At 44.2% G+C, this 19,571-nt stretch overlaps 1 protein-coding gene across 2 annotated transcripts in view; it reads left to right on the top strand.

The window, feature by feature from the left end:
- The window catches only part of dmap1 (DNA methyltransferase 1 associated protein 1), a 96,476-nt gene that overhangs the window by 21,065 nt on the left and 55,840 nt on the right, over positions 1 to 19,571 (top strand). For both annotated transcript variants that reach the window (XM_072510773.1, XM_072510774.1), the window contains exons 4-6: positions 5,726 to 5,921; positions 6,465 to 6,623; positions 18,121 to 18,288. In XM_072510773.1, coding sequence (XP_072366874.1) covers positions 5,726 to 5,921; positions 6,465 to 6,623; positions 18,121 to 18,288 — 523 coding nt within the window. The remainder of the gene's footprint in view (positions 1 to 5,725; positions 5,922 to 6,464; positions 6,624 to 18,120; positions 18,289 to 19,571) is intronic.

Here is a 19,571-nt window from a genome sequence, read left to right as displayed (position 1 = left end):
TGTGGGCATCGCTGGATAGGCCAGCAATTATTGCCCATCCCTAATTTGCTTGGAATATTGTGATGATGAGCTGCCTTGGAACCGCTGGAGTCCATATTGTGCAGTGTTAGGAAGGGAATCCCAGGATTTTGACCCAGTGACAGTGAAGGAATGGTGATATATTTGCAAGTCAGGATGGTGAGTGATTTTGAACTGTAGAAATGTTAGTGCAGAAAAGGGTCATTCAACACATCATGACTGCGCCGGCCAAAAAAAAAATGAGTTAAAAGAAACCAGCTACTCATTTTAAATTCTATTTTCCAGCACCTGGGCTGTAACGTATTGCAGGTTAAAGCACTTCAGGTGCAGATCCAGGTACCTTTTTTAAATGAGTTTCAGCCTCAACCACCAACTTATGTGGTGAATTCCAGACACCCACCACCCCCTGGGTGAAAAGGTTTTCCTCATGTCCCCTCTAATCATTCCACTAACCACCTTAAATCTATGTCCCTTGGTAATTGATCCCTCAGCTATGGGAAACAAGTCTTTCTTGTCTAAGCCCTCATAATTTTGTACACCTCAATTAGGTCACTCCTTAGCTTCCTCTGTCCTAAAGAAAACAACCTGAGCCCATCTAAGCTCTTGGAAGGGAACTTCCAGGTGATGGTGTTCCTGTGTGTCTGCTGACCATGTCCTTCTAGATGGCAGTGGTGGGTTTGGAAGGTGCTGTCGAAGGAGCCTTGCTGAGTTTCTGCAGTGCATCTTGTAAGCGATACATATTGCTGCCACTGTTTATTGGTGGTGAAGGAAATTAATATTTGTGGAAGAAGGTGCCAATCAAGTGGGCTATGTTGAGCTTCTTGAGTTGTTGGAGTTGCACTCATCTGGGCAAGTGGAGAGTAGTCCATTACACTCCTGACTTGTATCTTGTAATAATAATCTTTAATATTGTCACAAATTGGCTTACATTAACATTGCAATGAAGTTACTGTGAAAATCCCCTAGTCGCCACATTCTGGCGCCTGTTCTGGTACACCGAGGGAGAATTCAGAATGTCCAAATCACCTAACAAGCACGTCTTTTGGGACATAGGTGGCGGAGAGGCTTTGGGGATCAGGAGGTGATTTACCCACTAATTGTGCTGATTCCTAGCCTCTGACCCACTCTTGTAGCCGCAATATTTATATGGCTAGTCCAGTTGAGTTTATGGTCAATGAGTGATGTTGATAGTGGGGGATTCAACAATTGTAATGCCATTGAGCGTGATGGTTGGATTCTCTCTTGTTGCAGATGTCATTGTCTGGCACTTGTGTGGGAAAAATGTTACTTGCCACTTGTTTTGCCTAAGCCTAAATATTGTCCAGGTCTTGCTGCTTCTGTATCCCTGAGGAGTCAAGAATGAGGTCAGGAGATGAGTGACCCTGGTGGAACTCAAACTGAGCATCCGTGAGCAGCTTGTTGCTAAGCAAATGCTGCTTGACCGTGCTGCTGATGACCCATTCCATCACTTTGTGATCGAGAGGATCACGAGGACTGATAGGATGGTAATTGGTTGATTTGGATTTGTCCTGATTTTTCCACATTGTCAGGTAGATGCCAGTGTTGTAGCTGTACTGGAACAGCTTGGATAGGCATACAGTAAGTTTTGGAATACACGTCTTCAGTGCTATTCCTTGAATGTTGTCGGGGTCCATAGCCTTTGCAGTATCCAGTGCCCTCAGCTGCTTCGTTATATCTCCTGGAGCGAATCAAATTGGCTGAAGATTGACATTGTGATGCTGGGACCTTTGTCATTTACCGAGATGGATCACCTACCCAGCACCTCTGACTCATTGGGCGTGATTCTCCCCCAGAATTTGTAAGTTCATTTGTGGTGGGTTTTTCAGGGAGTTTCCTGCCAGCCCTGCCGGCGAGCTCCCCACCGCTATTCAATAACACTTAGGAGCTTTATTGGTCCCTGGGGAGTTTCTCACCGGTTTAGCTCATATTTAGAATTTATTTTGGCACTTATTTTAGCACTGGGGAGCTGAACTCCGAGATTGGGGTGCCATTTTGAAAGGGAGACCCCTCCCGGATACCATTCTGCTTGGTCCACGTTTGTGTGGACCAGTACTGATCAGTGCCTCGCTGCAGCCTCTTAGTGAGGCCAGAGAATCAAGGGAGATAGGTGGATCCCAGGCAGTTGTGTTGTAAGTGGGTTTACGACCTACTTCCGGGAGTGGCGTTTGGTCATGCCCATTTGGGGCGGAGTTCTGATTCCAACGTCTTACGGGACTTCAGTGAATTCCGCGAGGCACAGAGGCTGACAGGAGGCTCGCTGCACGCCTCTCCCGGGATTCTCCGGCTGCGTTGAGCTCTCGCTTGAGCGCAACGCTGCCAGAGAATCGCGTCCATTATTGCGAATGCTTCAACCTTATCCTTTGCACTGATGTGTTGGGATATTCCATCATTGAAGATGGGGAAATGTGTGGAGCTTCCTTCTCCAGTGAGATGGGGAAATGTGTAGAGCTTCCTTCTCCAGTGAGTTGTCCACCACTATTTACGACTGGATGTGGCAGGACTGCAGAGCTCAGATCTGATCATTAGTTGTGGAATTGCTTACTCTGTCTATTTCATGCTGCTTATGCTGTTTGGCACCCAAGTAGTCCTGTGTTGCAGCTTCACCAGGTGTATACCTGGTGCTGTTTCTGACTTGCCCTCCTGCACTCGTTGAATCAGAGTTGATTCCCTGGCTTGGTGGTAATGGTGGAGTGGGGGCTTCTGATACGCCATGTGCTTGTGGTTGAATATAATGCGGCTGCTGTTGATGGCCCACAGTGCTTCATGGATGCCCAGCCTTGAGTTGCTAGATCTTTTCGAAATCTATCCTATTTAGCACGGTGGTGGTGCCACACAAACATGACAGAAGGTATCCTCAATGCGAAGACGGGACAGGAAGACTGGACAGGAGCAGTGACTCCACTTACTGGTCATGGACAGATGCAGGTGAGAATGAATATATTTTTCTCTATTGTTGGTTCCCTCAGCAACTGCCGCAGACCCAATCTAGCAGTTATGTCCTTTAGGGCTCGGTCTGTTGGAACATTACGCCCTTGCTTCCTCCAAGTGGTGTTCAAAATGAAGTACTGATTCAACATCAGAGAGCAAGCGGGGGGGGGGTGTGGTTTTCAGAAGGAGTTTCCTAGCTTATGTTTGACCTGATTCCATGAAACTTCATGTGGTCCAGAGCCAATGTTGAGGACACCCAAGGCAACTCCTTCCTGACTGTATACCACTGTGTGCTGCCACCTCTGTTGGGTGTGTCCTGCCTGTGGGAAAGGGCTCGGTTGTAATTTCCGGTACCTAGGTTGATGCTGGGTAGTCTATCTGGTTTCATTCCTTTTTATTGAATTTTTAGAGGTTTGGCACAACTGTGTGACTTTCTAGGCCATTTTAGAGGGCATTTAAGAGCCAACTGCATTGCCTGGAGTCACATCAAATATTTAATGACCCAATGGGTTTTTACATCAATTGACAGTGGCTTCATGGTCATCATTAGAATTTTAATTCCAGATTTTCTTGCCGTTTCGAATTCAGATCCCTAGAGCCTTGCCCTGGGTCTCTGGATTACTAGTACAGCGACAATAACACTATGCCACTACCTTCCCATCTACTCGAGTATCCTTCTCCTTGTTTGCAACCTTTCTAAACTTTGTAATACCTGCACACTTTGAAATTATGAACTAGATTTTTGGACAGTTGTGAGGGTGGGGGAGGATTCAAAAAGAAGTGTTTGCTGCACCTACCTACCTGCCCCTGCTGTTATATGTGACATGGGGGACCAATTAAGACCCATAAGTAGCCAACTGGGCCTCGTACTGCCGGTGCGGGTTGTTTAATAATCTTATTAGTGTCACAAGTACGCTTACATTAACACACAAGCAATGAAGTTACTGTGAAACTCCACTAGTTGCCACACTACGGCGCCTGTTCAGGTACACTGAGGAAGAATTTAGAATGTTCAATTCATCTTTCGGGACTTGTGGCAGGAAACCCACGCAGACATGGGGAGAACAATGACCCATGCCGGGAATCAAACCCAGGTCCCTGGCGCTGTGAAGCAGCAGTGCTAACCATTATACTACCTTGCCGCCCAAGGAGGGACGTGCAGGCCATGTATGAAGCCAAACAGCTTTAACTGCGTGTGCTTGTGGCAGCCAAAGGGGGGGTAACTGAACCTCCTCCTTTGGACGCCACACCCCATCCCATATTCTTTTGGAAATACATAGAACAAACTCAATTATTTGCCACAGGGACCAAATACCATTAAGTCTTTTTTCAAGAAAATAGTCAAAATTCTGAAGATTACTTGATAATTGTAATATATATTTACCTGTTATTTGTGTTCTCACACCCTCTAGTCCTTTGCTCTTTTTTTTTGCAGATGCAATTTATCTTGTGGCCACATGATGGTGATACACACTGGGCTAATTATCCATATTGATGTTCGGATTGTACGCTGTCTTAAAGAATTTTATCTGTTTAGTTTGTTTCTACTGAAGTGTGTGCTTGATAATTACAATTAACCACATTAATTGTAGAAAAATACTTAAGGAAATGAAAGTTTGTAGCTGGTATACATGAAACTGTTGAATCCTGTAAGTTCAGGAGATGCTATCTCGGTGACTTATGCTTTCTTTGTACAGATCCTGTTGAATATTAGCTGAGTACAGTGACTACTGTTAAAATAAGCTGCAACTAGCTCGCTATTTGCTATCTTACTGAGACATATATCGAAGACATATAACTGTTTACCAACATTCTGTACTTTTAATGAAGCATGAGTATATATAAACAGAACAACTTATTTAAATGTAAATAACCTTTATTGTCATAAGTAGGCTTACATTAACACTGTAATGTAGTTACTGTGAAAAGCCCCTAATCACCACATTCCAGATCCTGTTCGGGTACACGGAGAATTCAGAATTCTCAGCTGGAATTGAACCCGAGCTGCTGGCCTTGTTCTGCATCACAAACCATCTGTCTAGCCCACTGAGCTAAACCAGCCCCTACATAGGAAGTGAAGTTGGAGTATTGAACTTTTATTTTCCTTTTGTATTATGGCATAACCAGACTCATTTAAAAGCAACAAATCTGTGCTCAACTTTCCTGCAAGTCCATATTTTAATCTCTCCAAGCAGGTCCCTGTTACAAAACTGAAATATCACAAGTCAAAGTCCCAAGTTTCATACTGAGTGGCAATATGCATTATCCTCAATGCATATTGGTCAATCAAACCAACCTTCTCATATGCCAATTCTTTTCTGTCCAGCTCAGTGGGGCTGCCCGCCCTTCATTAGTTCCACTATTAACTATCCAATTTTAATCATTAGCTTTTGAGTTCCCAAAGGTTCCATCCTTTGTCTCTTTCTTATCTATTTGTTGACATTTTCCAAAAGAACAGTCCACATGCAGGCTGGTGACATCTTTACCACCTCTCAAATCCTCCACTACCTCTGTATTTTCACACTTGGTAGTTCAGCAGCAAACTAAAAGATGAAAGATGGCACAGCAAGATTGATTGAAAATGTTAACATACCAATTTCCAGTCAAAGTAAACACAAAGTCTGACTAGAAATTGTAACAACTGGAAACAAAACAAATTTGGCATCCTATGTGAAATTTTGAACACTATTTCTTCATAGATAAATGTGTTTTTGTGTGCTTGTTAACCACAATTTAAAATCTTTTATGTTTTGTAAAGAGATGCTCCTCCATTACTTCCAAGTGACACAACACAAGGGTACAGGACTGTTAAAGCGAAGTTGGGGTGTAAAAAGGTCCGACCATGGAAGTGGATGCCTTTCACCAACCCAGCCAGGAAGGATGGTGCAATATTTTTCCATTGGAGACGTCTGGCAGATGAAGGCAAAGACTACCCTTTCGCTAGGTTTAATAAGGTACGAAGCATTAATGTTAGCAAAAAATAATAATAAAAGAAATTGCAGTCCCTCTTTTGGGGAGCAGAAGAATGGAGGAAACTATATCGTTATCCCAAAAATTACTGGGAAAAAGAAGCTGTGATATAAGATCATAATGTTTCTTGGAATGTTTACTAAATTGTCGAGCTAGATTTTTGTTCAAAAATTGTGATTTACTGACTCTTATATTCTACTGTGCTATGTGATTGACTGGACTGTAGAATTTTTTAAAAATTGAACCATGTTTCGATGCTCTATGGTATTTTGTTAAATTGATGCATGTAAGCTGCTGCAATTTCACATAAGCTCTTGTGACTGTAAATAGCATCAGTAACATTCATGCACAACTGCTACTGACATTTGAAAGATATATAAAAATTAGCTTTTTATTTTGCCCAGCAATCAATGTGAGAATTGGAATAACTGAAGTCTGTAGCAATTCTTCAAACTATGTTAAGTCTATTGTTTTAGTTTTTAAAAGTTGTAAATAAAAGCAAAATAAATGTCTTTGTGATTCTAAAGACAGTCCAGGTGCCTGTATACTCGGAGCAGGAATATCAAATGTATCTACATGATGATGGATGGACCAAAGCAGAAACAGACCATCTCTTCGACCTCTGCAAGCGCTTTGATCTCCGGTTCATTGTCATCCATGACCGCTATGACCACCAGCAGTTCAGGGTGAGTAGTGGAAAAAAAGAATGAATAAATCTAACCTCGGTGACTGCTGGATAATCTAGACAGCTGTGAAAATTTGAATGTGTATTTCTCTTCTATTGAGCAAGAACTGTAAAATACTAACATTTCTCTCAGATTTATTTCATAGACCTATATAGTACCATCTACTGTCCAAAATGTATGTGTTCTCTCTTTCTTTAATGATTTATTCTATTACTAACAATTACTATGTCATATCAACCTTCCTAATCCTTACCATATATCCTGCTTCATGACAGCAGATGGTCAGATGACCTCCATCAAGGTCCCAGCCAACACTGAATTAACCATTAGAAGGCACATTAAAAATAGTAGAACTCAACTTGCTCTCTGATTTTTATATAAATATAATTTGTTTCCTGCTTCCGGGTGGGGAATGACCTCTCTCAGGTACTGACATGGATCCGGAACTTAGTACAAAGATGTAACTTATTGTTCTGTGGCATGTGTTGTCTGTACTGTCTTAGTATAAAATCATTGAAAATGGAGAAAAACACCTGGAAACTTTGTTTATCGAAAATTCTCCAATTTTTGAGATATTTTGGACAAAGACATATATTTGCAAGAATAAGTTTACTGAAATTTCTACAAGTCTACATCCTGCAATTCCGGCAAAAAATGGTGGTTGGACAACAAACTGCCAGCACAAGGGCTGAAATTTGGAACAGAATACAACGTTCGTAGGATTCTAACCCTTTTTGTCCCTTCGTAAAACCCGACAATTTCACTGGCCAGCCCTGACATGTAAATTAGGAAAACAAATCTTGCAATGTGCTTTCCTAATCTATGTCCGAAGCAATGCTGTACATCAGTAATACTTGAGAGTCATAAGAAAACGGCCATACTTTTGCAAAGGGTTTTTGTTAGTTTTAAAGCCTGTGGCCCTGCTGACACTGCAGCAGAGTGCCTCAATTAATTCATTCTCTGCCCCACTGATGGCTAGGCAGGCACTCCAATATTCATTGGGGATAACATGGGCACCTGCCTGGAATATTCAAAGTATCATTATATCTAGATCCTGGAATTTTCCATGGGATCTGGGCCACTGAAATAGAGAGGTTCTACCTCACCCCAGATTTGCCCTCTGCCTAGGTCAGCTCAGGAATTTCTGGGCCCTAATGCTTTGGGAGAAAATTGGATCAGCATGTTGGAAGAGGAACATGTGGTGATGCACAGATTTGATTTCATAATCTTAACTGCATTGCTGTAGGGACGCACCAAACAATGGTAATTTGGTTTTCTGTTTGACAGGGGAGAAAAAGAACTTTAAAAAATACTTTTAATATCACCTAGTGGCTAGTCTAAAATGGCATTGAGCTCATTTTAGTTGTAGGTCCTCTATTTTTGCAGTAGTTTATGTTTAGCCAAGAAGATCATGGAGAGGGAAGACATAGAAGGAAATGAAATATTAACTAAATATTCCAGATAAAAGTTAATGGGGGTGCCATTAATGAAGGGAAACAAAAAAGTAGAGTTAACTTACAATTCGATCTGACATGACCTTATAGAATGATGGAGCAGGCTGAAAGGGCTGAATGTTCTACTCCTGGTCCCATCTTCGTAGGATTTATTTCAGAAGTGCAAGATGCATATTATGTGTTGGAATATTTGAATTTGCATGTTATCATCAGATCAAGCAGTTCGTGTTAACCCTGAGTTGGTGATGATTCTACCTGGAGTCAGGTGATCATGGTTCAAGCGCCACTTAGACCATAAGACATTGGAGCAGAATTAGGCCACTTGGCGCATCGAGTCTGTTCCGCCATTCAATCATGGCTGATATTTTTCTCATCCCCGTAACCCCATTTCTCTTTATTAATCAAGAACCTATCTATCTCCGTCTTAAAGATACTCTGTGATTTGGCGTCCACAGCCTTCTGCGTCAAAGAGTTCCACTGATTTCCCACCCTGTGACTGAAGAAATTCCTCCTCATCTCTGTTTTAAAGGTAGCCATGATGTGGAGATGCCGGCGTTGGACTGGGGTGAGCACAGTACAAAGTCTTACAACACCAGGTTAAAGTCCAACAGGTTTGTTTCGATGTCACTAGCTTTCGGAGCGCTGCTCCTTCCTCAGGTGAAAGAAGAGGTCTGTTCCAGAAACACATATATAGACAAATTCAAAGATGCCAAACAATGCTAGGAATGCGAGCATTAGCAGGTGATTAAATCTTTACAGATCCAGAGATGGGGTAACCCCAGGTTAAAGAGGTGTGAATTGTCTCAAGCCAGGACAGTTGGTAGGATTTTGCAGGCCAGATGGTGGGGGGTGAATGTAATGTGACATGAATCCCAGGTCCCGGTTGAGGCCGCACTCGTGTGCGGAACTTGGCTATAAGTTTCTGCTCAGCGATTCTGCGTTGTCGCGGGTCCTGAAGGCCGCCTTGGAGAACGCTTACCCGGAGATCAGAGGCTGAATGCCCTTGACTGCTGAAGTGTTCCCCGACTGGAAGGGAACATTCCTGCCTGGTGATTGTTGCGCGATGTCCGTTCATTCGTTGTCGCAGCGTCTGCATGGTCTCGCCAATGTACCACGCTTCGGGACATCCTTTCCTGCAGCGTATGAGGTAGACAACGTTGGCCGAGTCGCACGAGTATGTACCGCGTACCTGGTGGGTGGTGTTCTCACGTGTAATAGTGGTATCCATGTCGATGATCTGGCACGTCTTGCAGAGATTGCCATGACAGGGTTGTGTGGTGTCGTGGTCACTGTTCTGAAGACTGGGTAGTTTGCTGCAAACAATGGTTCGTTTGAGGTTGCGCGGTTGTTTGAAGGCAAGTAGTGGGGGTGTGGGGATGACCTTGGCAAGATGTTCATCGTCATCAATGACGTGTTGAAGGCTGTGAAGAAGATGACGTAGTTTGTCCGCTCCGGGGAAGTACTGGACGACGAAGGGTATTCTGTCGGTTGTGTCCCATGTTTGTCTTCTGAGGAGGTCGGTCCGGTTTTTCGCTGTGGCGCGTTGGAACTGTCGATCGATGAGTCGAGTGCCATATCCCGTTCGTACGAGGGCATCTTTCAACGTCTGTAGATGTCTGTTACGCTCCTCCTCGTCTGAGCAGATCCTGTGTATACGGAGCGCTTGTCCATAGGGGATGGCTTCTTTAATGTGTTTAGGGTGGAAGCTGGAGAAGTGGAGCATCATGAGGTTATCCGTGGGTTTGCGGTAAAGCGAAGTGCTGAGGTGACCGTCCTTGATGGAGACGAGTGTGTCCAAGAATGCAACTGATTTTGGAGAGTAGTCCATGGTGAGTCTGATGGTTGGATGGAACTTATTAATGTCATCGTGTAGTCGTTTCAGTGATTCTTCGCCGTGGGTCCAAAGGAAAAAAATGTCATCGATGTATCTGGTGTATAACATCGGTTGAAGGTCCTGTGCGGTGAGTAGGTCCTGTTCAAACTTGTGCATGAAGATGTTGGCGTATTGGGGTGCGAATTTGGTCCCCATGGCTGTTCCGTGCATCTGGATGAAGAACTTGTTGTCGAAGGTGAAGACGTTGTGATCCAGAATGAAGCGGATGAGTTGCAGAATTGCGTCTGGAGATTGGCAGTTGTCGGTGTTGAGTACTGAGGCTGTTGCAGCAATGCCGTCGTCATGGGGGATGCTGGTGTAGAGTGCCGAGACGTCCATTGTGACGAGGAATGTTCCTGGTTCAACAGGTCCATGGTTGCTGAGTTTCTGTCGGAAGTCCGTCGTGTCAGAAGCTGGGCGTGCCTTGTACGATGGGTTTCAAGATGCCCTTGATGTAGCCAGAGAGGTTCTCACACAGGGTCCCATTGCCTGAAACGATAGGGCGGCCTGGTGTGTTGGCCTTATGTATTTTTGGGAGGCAGTAGAGATCTCCAATGCGGGGAGTACGTGGGATGAGAGCACGTAGGGTGCTCTGAAGATCTGGATCCAAGGTCTTGATCAGTCTGTTAAGTTGGCGGATGTGTTCCTTGGTCGGATCTGCGGGTAACTGTCTGTAGTGTTCTTGGCTGTTCAGTTGTCGTTATACTTCTTTGCAGTAGTCCGTTCTGTTCAGTACGACAGTGGCCCCTCCTTTGCTGGTTTGATGACGATGCTGTGGTTGGTCTTGAGAGCGCGGATGGCATTGCGTTGTGCTTGGGTGACGTTTGGGGTTGTCTTGTGAATGCGACTGATGAATCTGGCATTGACGCGACTCCTGACGGCTTGAGCATACATGTCGAGTCTAAGGCAGCGACCTTCCAGAGGGGTCCAATTCGACTCTTTCCTCTTCGGTTGCCGCACCGCAGATCTCTCGGTCTGCTGTTCCAGTTCATTGGTAGTCTGCTTGGGTTCGCTGTTGGCCTCTTGGGGTCTGTGGAAGAATTCCCGGAGCCTCATTCGCCTGATGAATTCCTCCGTGTCTGCCGCGAGGCTGATGGGGTCCATTTAGGTGGTGGTGCAGAAATTAAGCCCTCTGCTGAGGACTTCGATTTCGTCTGGTTTCAACCAACAAGAGGCCAACAGCGAACCCAAGGGGTCGAATTGGACCCCTCCGGAAGGTCGCTGCCTTAGACTCGACATGTATGCTCAAGCCGTCAGGAGTCGCGTCAATGCCAGATTCATCAGTCGCATTCACAAGACAACCCCGAACGTCACCCAAGCACAACGCAATGCCATCCGCGCTCTCAAGACCAACCACAGCATCGTCATCAAACCAGCAAAGGAGGGGCCACTGTCGTACTGAACAGAACGGACTACTGCAAAGAAGTATAACGACAACTGAACAACCAAGAACACTACAGACAGTTACCCGCAGATCCGACCAAGGAACACATCCGCCAACTTAACAGACTGATCAAGACCTTGGATCCAGATCTTCAGAGCACCCTACGTGCTCTCATCCCACGTACTCCCCGCATTGGAGATCTCTACTGCCTCCCAAAAATACATAAGGCCAACACACCAGGCCGCCCTATCGTTTCAGGCAATGGGACCCTGTGTGAGAACCTCTCTGGCTACATCAAGGGCATCTTGAAACCCATCGTACAAGGCACGCCCAGCTTCTGACACGACGGACTTCCGACAGAAACTCAGCAACCATGGACCTGTTGAACCAGGAACATTCCTCGTCACAATGGACGTCTCGGCACTCTACACCAGCATCCCCCATGACGACGGCATTGCTGCAACAGCCTCAGTACTCAACACCGACAACTGCCAATCTCCAGACGCAATTCTGCAACTCATCCGCTTCATTCTGGATCACAACGTCTTCACCTTCGACAACAAGTTCTTCATCCAGACGCACGGAACAGCCATGGGGACCAAATTCGCACCCCAATACGCCAACATCTTCATGCACAAGTTTGAACAGGACCTACTCACCGCACAGGACCTTCAACCGATGTTATACACCAGATACATCGATGACATTTTTTTCCTTTGGACCCACGGCGAAGAATCACTGAAACGACTACACGATGACATTAATAAGTTCCATCCAACCATCAGACTCACCATGGACTACTCTCCAAAATCAGTTGCATTCTTGGACACACTCGTCTCCATCAAGGACGGTCACCTCAGCACTTCGCTTTACCGCAAACCCACGGATAACCTCATGATGCTCCACTTCTCCAGCTTCCACCCTAAACACATTAAAGAAGCCATCCCCTATGGACAAGCGCTCCGTATACACAGGATCTGCTCAGACGAGGAGGAGCGTAACAGACATCTACAGACGTTGAAAGATGCCCTCGTACGAACGGGATATGGCACTCGACTCATCGATCGACAGTTCCAACGCGCCACAGCGAAAAACCGGACCGACCTCCTCAGAAGACAAACATGGGACACAACCGACAGAATACCCTTCGTCGTCCAGTACTTCCCCGGAGCGGACAAACTACGTCATCTTCTTCACAGCCTTCAACACGTCATTGATGACGATGAACATCTTGCCAAGGTCATCCCCACACCCCCACTACTTGCCTTCAAACAACCGCGCAACCTCAAACGAACCATTGTTTGCAGCAAACTACCCAGTCTTCAGAACAGTGACCACGACACCACACAACCCTGTCATGGCAATCTCTGCAAGACGTGCCAGATCATCGACATGGATACCACTATTACACGTGAGAACACCACCCACCAGGTACGCGGTACATACTCGTGCGACTCGGCCAACGTTGTCTACCTCATACGCTGCAGGAAAGGATGTCCCGAAGCGTGGTACATTGGCGAGACCATGCAGACGCTGCGACAACGAATGAACGGACATCGCGCAACAATCACCAGGCAGGAATGTTCCCTTCCAGTCGGGGAACACTTCAGCAGTCAAGGGCATTCAGCCTCTGATCTCCGGGTAAGCGTTCTCCAAGGCGGCCTTCAGGACCCGCGACAACGCAGAATCGCTGAGCAGAAACTTATAGCCAAGTTCCGCACACATGAGTGCGGCCTCAACCGGGACCTGGGATTCATGTCACATTACATTCACCCCCCACCATCTGGCCTGCAAAATCCTACCAACTGTCCTGGCTTGAGACAATTCACACCTCTTTAACCTGGGGTTACCCCATCTCTGGATCTGTAAAGATTTAATCACCTGCTAATGCTCGCATTCCTAGCATTGTTTGGCATCTTTGAATTTGTCTATATATGTGTTTCTGGAACAGACCTCTTCTTTCACCTGAGGAAGGAGCAGCGCTCCGAAAGCTAGTGACATCGAAACAAACCTGTTGGACTTTAACCTGGTGTTGTAAGACTTTGTACTGTTTTAAAGGATCATTCCTTTAGTCTGAGATTGTGTCTTCTGGTTCTAGTTTTTCCTACAAGTGGAAACATTCTCTCCATGTCCACTCTATCCAGGCCTCGCAGTATCCTGTAAGTTTCAATAAGATCCACCCCCCCCCCCCCCCCCCCATCCTTCTAAACTCCAACGAGTACGGATCCAGAGTCCTCAAATGTTCCTCATATGGCAAGCCCTTCATTCCAGGGATCATTCTTGTAACCTCCTCTGGTCCCTTTCCAAGGTCAGCAGATCCTTTCTTAGATACATGCCCAAAACTGCCCCCAATACTCCAAATGGAGTCTGATCAGAGCCTTATACAACTTCAGATGTACACCCCTGCTCTTGTATTCTAGCCCTCTCAACATGAATGCTACACTGCATTTGCCTTTCTAACTGCCGACTGAACCTGCACATTAACAATAAGAGGATCTTGAACAAGGACTCTAAGCAGTTCCCCATTTCGGAAATAGTCTATGCCTCCATTCCTCCTTCCAACTGCATAAACTCACACTTTTTCGCATTGTGTTCCATCTGCCGCTTCTTTGCCCACTCTCCTAGCCTGTCCAAGTCCTTCTCCAGCCCCCCAGCTTCTCAATACTACCTGTCCCTCTACTTCAGTACATAATGTAGACTCCCCCTTCAATAAAACACAGTTGGAGGTGCTAACTTTGACACTGAGATCCTCCTGTCTGCCCCCTCAGATGGACATAAAAGAAGCTTGGGAGTTGTTCGACAAAGAGCAGGCAGTTCTCCTGATGTATCGCCAACACTTATCCATTAGCCAACATCACAAAAAAGAAGTAGATTGTTTGGCAGTATTTGTGGGATCTTGTTGTGCACAATATGAATGTCATATTTCCCTACACTCCAACAAATACTCAAAATCCTTGAGACATCCTGAGCTCATGGAGGACACTCTAGAAATGCAAGTTCCTTTTCAATTCTTTTTACAGATTTTTAATGGAAATTTTGCTTTGCAGCTGTCGAGCAATATTTAATTGAGGTAGACGAAAGATTGGGGTCTGAGAAGCCAGCAGAAAATGCACACTTTCAAAAACTGGTTACACTTTTTACTGAATAAGAATTCCATTTCCCTACTCCTTTCCAAACCTGCATATTCAACCAAAGCCAGTGGCATAATAGGTCACGGGTAATAGGTAACAGGTCAACAGTGCATACACCCCAAATTGTATTGTCACAGATGAGTACTCTGCATGGGCATGTGCAGAGACCTTCTATTAAACATGTATTATTGTGGACAGACAAAATCTAGAAACCTAAACCGTAGAGTTCAAATTCAATAGTAAATCTATCGCTTACAATTGATACTAATGAAGTTTTAATCGAACAGTTAGCATCTGTTGTAAGCAATTTGTATGGATTCAACTATTTCCAATTTCTGGGACTTAGTGATGGAGTTGTAGCATACTAGGTCAGTTAAATAGGAGCTGTAAATGATTGAATAGTTTTGTGTTAGGAAGCTGAATATTCATTATTGGCAATAGTATACCAGGACAGCAGGCAACTGTTTTAATGAGTATTCATGAGATGCAAATGGCGTTTGCGCCACCTGCCAACGGGAAGAGCGAGCCGCCATTGGGAGAATTGCAAGTGATTTTACGTTGGCGTGTTTCTGAATTTTTGGCTCCCGCCAGATTCACTGTGCCTGCCCACCATGAAACCCACCCTATATATTAAATGGGCACTTGAGTGCTGGGAACAGTTGGAGTATCCATTACAGGCATAGTACGATTAATCTAAAACTGCTAACATTATTCCTTCCTAGTGTTCCAAGTTAATTTTTTTATGTTAATTTGCTTTGATAGCTGTTTTTAGTGGGCAAAGCATCTGTTATCAGAGTAGCTTGATCGAAGCAGTCCATGCTCTATACCCTTTATTGTCTAGTTCTGTATTTTGTTTTGTTCTGTATTTATTAAATGCATACCCTTTTATGGTTCAAAAGGACATCAACCTTGTAGCAATGCCTACATGTTTGTTTAGGATTGTTGCATAACTTCAAGTATAGTAAGCAGGATTCAGCATCACCTGCTGTTCACATACCAAAAACAGCTAGATTTTGTTTATTAACATGTGGAATCACAGAAGCACTTACTCAATGGGAAGGTTGTTTCTTCCACTACTACTTGATAAAATGAAGATGCTCTTGTGACAAGAAAGAGGCTCAAGCTGTTCGGGGAGTCAGGTCCTACCTAACGTTCTTCAAGCTTTGAAACTGAACTGTTAGCTATTGTGAGAATGTTGTAATGACTTGTCACAAATTTCAGGTCTGCCATAGATATTCTCAATCTGTATTTGGTTAGTTTCAATTATCATTACCATATGTGGACCCATGTCCCTCACAATGAAAAGCTTATTTTCCTAACCTAATACCTAGATGTCCAATAGCATAACACAGTAAATGTATTAAGAGACCCCCTCTTTTTGTTATATAAACCAGATATTGCGATCCTTGTACATCTCTGTGGATGAGGCCAGATACTAATTCTTAATTCTTCTAATCAATAAGCAAGCATAAGAATAACAATTATTGAAAATTAATTTTAATCGAACTTCAATCCCTCAAAAAGAATTAATGAATCATGCTGCCAGGTTCCATCTCGAAGGCTAAATATTCGTTATCTTTTGTCAGCCTCAGTATTGTATCAGACTGAGGTTTACTCTGGATCTACTTGGTTATTTTCTTAATATGGCCATGGTAATTTATCTTGTTTCTCTCGAGAGATCTTGCTTACTAAATTTGAATATTATGGACCAGATAATCTTCTTGGAGTTGGGAATTTTTCCAACATCACAATCCCACCTCCCTCCTGGAAATGCTGGCTGGTGGGGTTTTCATCTCCTGGCGGGCAGGATGGCCTGGTGATGGAGATGGAGGCAGACCAGTGCCGAGGTGATCAGGCTAAAAGACTCGCCTCGGTTCCCAGAGACATTGGCACAGTGCTTCAGATCACTTTAAAGCCCTCTCGCTCCCTCTCTAATGCTCCATCTCCCCCACCACAACCAACAGCCAGGATCCTCTTTTAGAAAAATAATTCTAAAGCCCTGAAATAAGATTTGAAGATCATCAACAAGTTCATAAATCTGTCATAAGCAACTGTCACTTGAAGTGGCTCTTGTAGCCTCTGTATTGATGTTGCTGGTCCAGTTGTTCCTGGTCAGTGGTGACTTCCAGATGTTGATGGTGGGGAATTCAGTGATGGTAATGCTGTTGAATGTCGGGGTTAGATTCTGTCTTATCCCAAGGTGGTTATTGACCTTTGCATGTTGTAAATGTTACTTGCTACTTACCAACCCAAGCCTGAATGTTGTTGAGGTGTTGCTGCATGTGGGATGGACTGCTTTGTGGTCTATCTAGGAGTAGGGAATGCCACCTGGCCCATAATTTATCCCCTATAGTAGGAAAGAAGGGTCCTAAAAGACCATTAGGCCTATTGAATGTTGCCATAGCCCCCTTAGGACCATCGACTGATCTCTCCTTTGAGAGCTGACTGATGATTTAACCTGAGGGTCACCACACCTCATGCGAGGGGCAAGGTTGAGAAGACTGGGGCCTTCATGGATAAACTCAGCTAGCACAGGAATTGAACTTGCGCTGTTGCTGTCGCTCGGTGTCACAAACCACCCATCCAGCCAACTGAGCTAACCTACCCCGAAAGTGTTGTTGCTAACTTTTGCCTTAGTTTAATTGCTCTGTTTTATCACCTTTGCTCTTGAGTCTCCAGGTATCTTTCTGATACCGCCACGTGGTTCAAGTCCGAGTAATGATCAATAATCCAATACACCGCTTAGTAAGATTTAAATCAAAGCACATTTATTATAGACAGTAATCACTACTCATGCATAAATTCTACGTCTAAGCTACTTCTACGACTAACAGGCCAATACTTAACTCGGAACTGGCCCACCAGGTCAGGGAAATGAATGGCCTTTCGTTCGGGTTCTGAGCCTGCGGGATTCGAAGTTGGTACAGATTGATAGCGAGGAGCGCCTATCTCGTAGCGAGCGTTGAAGACTTACTGGATTTCAGCGATGGCTGGACCGGTCAATGTCAAGGGTTGGTTCGCGTTGCTGAGTGACCCGGTCAAGAAGAGAAGCAGAGCGTGCGGAAGGGTTGCAGAAGGGGTAGCAGAAGGGTCGATTTGAACTTGGACTCTATTATAGAGCCCAAGGGCTTCCCGTCTTTCAGGGCGGACCCTGTACCTGGTTCCAAGTGATTGGATATTCTCCAATGCTGGAGCGATTCCTCGATCGATGGGCGGTCTTGAGGTGGTCGTTCACCTCCCTTTGTGTAGGCTTCTGCTGGCGCCAAAGAGTCTGGGTTGGCTTTATGTATCTAAATGTTGCTCATTGTTCCCGGGGATTGCTCATTAATATGCAGGTGGCTGGTGTTTTGTTATGCTGATGGTTGCCGGTATCGATCTTGTCTGGCCTTTCCAGAGGTAAATACACACTCAACCCGCAGCTGCTTGTTTGTGTCCTGTTGGCTGACTTTCCCATCAGCCTTTGCCGTTCGCCATTTTAAATCGGGGTTAGCCATTTTAACTGGCCACAGTCTATGATATGGATCTTGTGTGCTGTCTCTCCAACTGCTACTGATGCTAATTCCTGGGTTGCTCACTTATGCCAGATAAATATTTGGTGCATTTAGTGCATATGTTGCTTATTATTTCCTTAATTGCGTAACCTCACTTTTTACAGAAACGTTCAGTAGAAGGTCTGAAAGAACGGTATTATAGTATTTGCGCCAAGTTAACAAAGATCCGGGCCCCATCTGGCTCCGATCCCAAACTCCCCGTCTTTGACGCTGGGCATGAGAGAAGAAGAAAAGAACAGCTTGAAAGACTGTACAACAGAACACCAGAGCAGGTAAAAATATTTCTACTCAAAGTTAGAATAGTTGAAAAGTCAAAAATCTCCTATTGCTGGAACTGCAATAGGAACAGAAGGTCTTGAAAATGCAAAGCAAGCCTGCTAGCAGCTGAACCAAGAAGATGGGTGAATGTTTCAAGTGTCAATTGTCAGAAATAGACTTTTACCTAATCAAAGCATATGAGTAGCAAGTGTCTTGTCTATAATTGTACGGTGCCTTCTTAGAAAGCACATTTTACACATGCTGATCAGTGATACTACATTTAATTTTGTTGTTCTGACCAGACATTTCCATTCTTGCTGTGGTGATGAAGTATTCTAACTCGAGAAAGGAATGTTAGCACATTTGTTCCAACTGACATTTCTATGCAGGTGTCCAGTTAACCTAAACAGTAAATTTAGCAAAATCTATTACCTAAGACATCATCTTTCAAAAACCAACAGCAGTACAATATAATAGCTGCTCATAAATGGAACAAATTGGACAATAAAACAGACAAGATAACAAGCAAGAAATCAGTAAATGGTGTGGCTAAAACAATAAGGGTTTGAGTAAACTTTGGAGCTAGGAAGAGATGTATTAAGAGTGTGTATGTGTGTTCAATTTTAGGCAGTGTTATGGGTCAGGGATTAGAGAACCCCAAAGTGTATCATGGAGTTCACCTGACCCACAACTTTTAATAGATTCTGGTATGGGGAGCACATGGCCCACTCTAGAGGTGTGGTACACTAGAAATGGAAAAGTATTTTTTAAAACAAAACTATGTTTATTCTATGAACTCAAGTTAACCTTTTTAAAACAGTGAATATCTTAGCAACCTTTAATTCAAAGATAACCCCCAAAGAATACAACACTAAGTAATCCTTTAAGCTGTCCTTTTAACATCCTAAACACAAACACATTAGGTTGACATTCAATACTGAAAATATTTAAATTTCTGAATTCACCAAATGATCAAGAGATATTCCTTCATGGCAGAGAGATCAACAATACAGCTGCTTTGGCTAACTTCAGCTGCAACACACTGGAAAACGAAACCAAAAAGGCAGAGACACACCCAAGCTTTACTCAAAGTGAAACTGAAAAGCAGAATCAGAGCTCCGCTCCACCCACACTTTGACATCACTGCAGTAACATGAGCAGCCAAACATTTCTTAAAGCGACATTCTCATGATAGCAGAGTTAATACTCCTGATCACTAAATATAATTAGGTAATTGTTGCACGAGAGCAAGGTTGTGTTCATGTGACTATTCCTTTTTAATAGTCCACCAATACCT

This window comes from Scyliorhinus torazame, chromosome 7, assembly GCF_047496885.1.
Source record: "Scyliorhinus torazame isolate Kashiwa2021f chromosome 7, sScyTor2.1, whole genome shotgun sequence".
NCBI classification, from domain to species: domain Eukaryota; kingdom Metazoa; phylum Chordata; class Chondrichthyes; order Carcharhiniformes; family Scyliorhinidae; genus Scyliorhinus; species Scyliorhinus torazame.
Note: the sequence above shows the minus strand (reverse complement) of the source record. Positions and strands in the feature narration are given on the sequence as shown.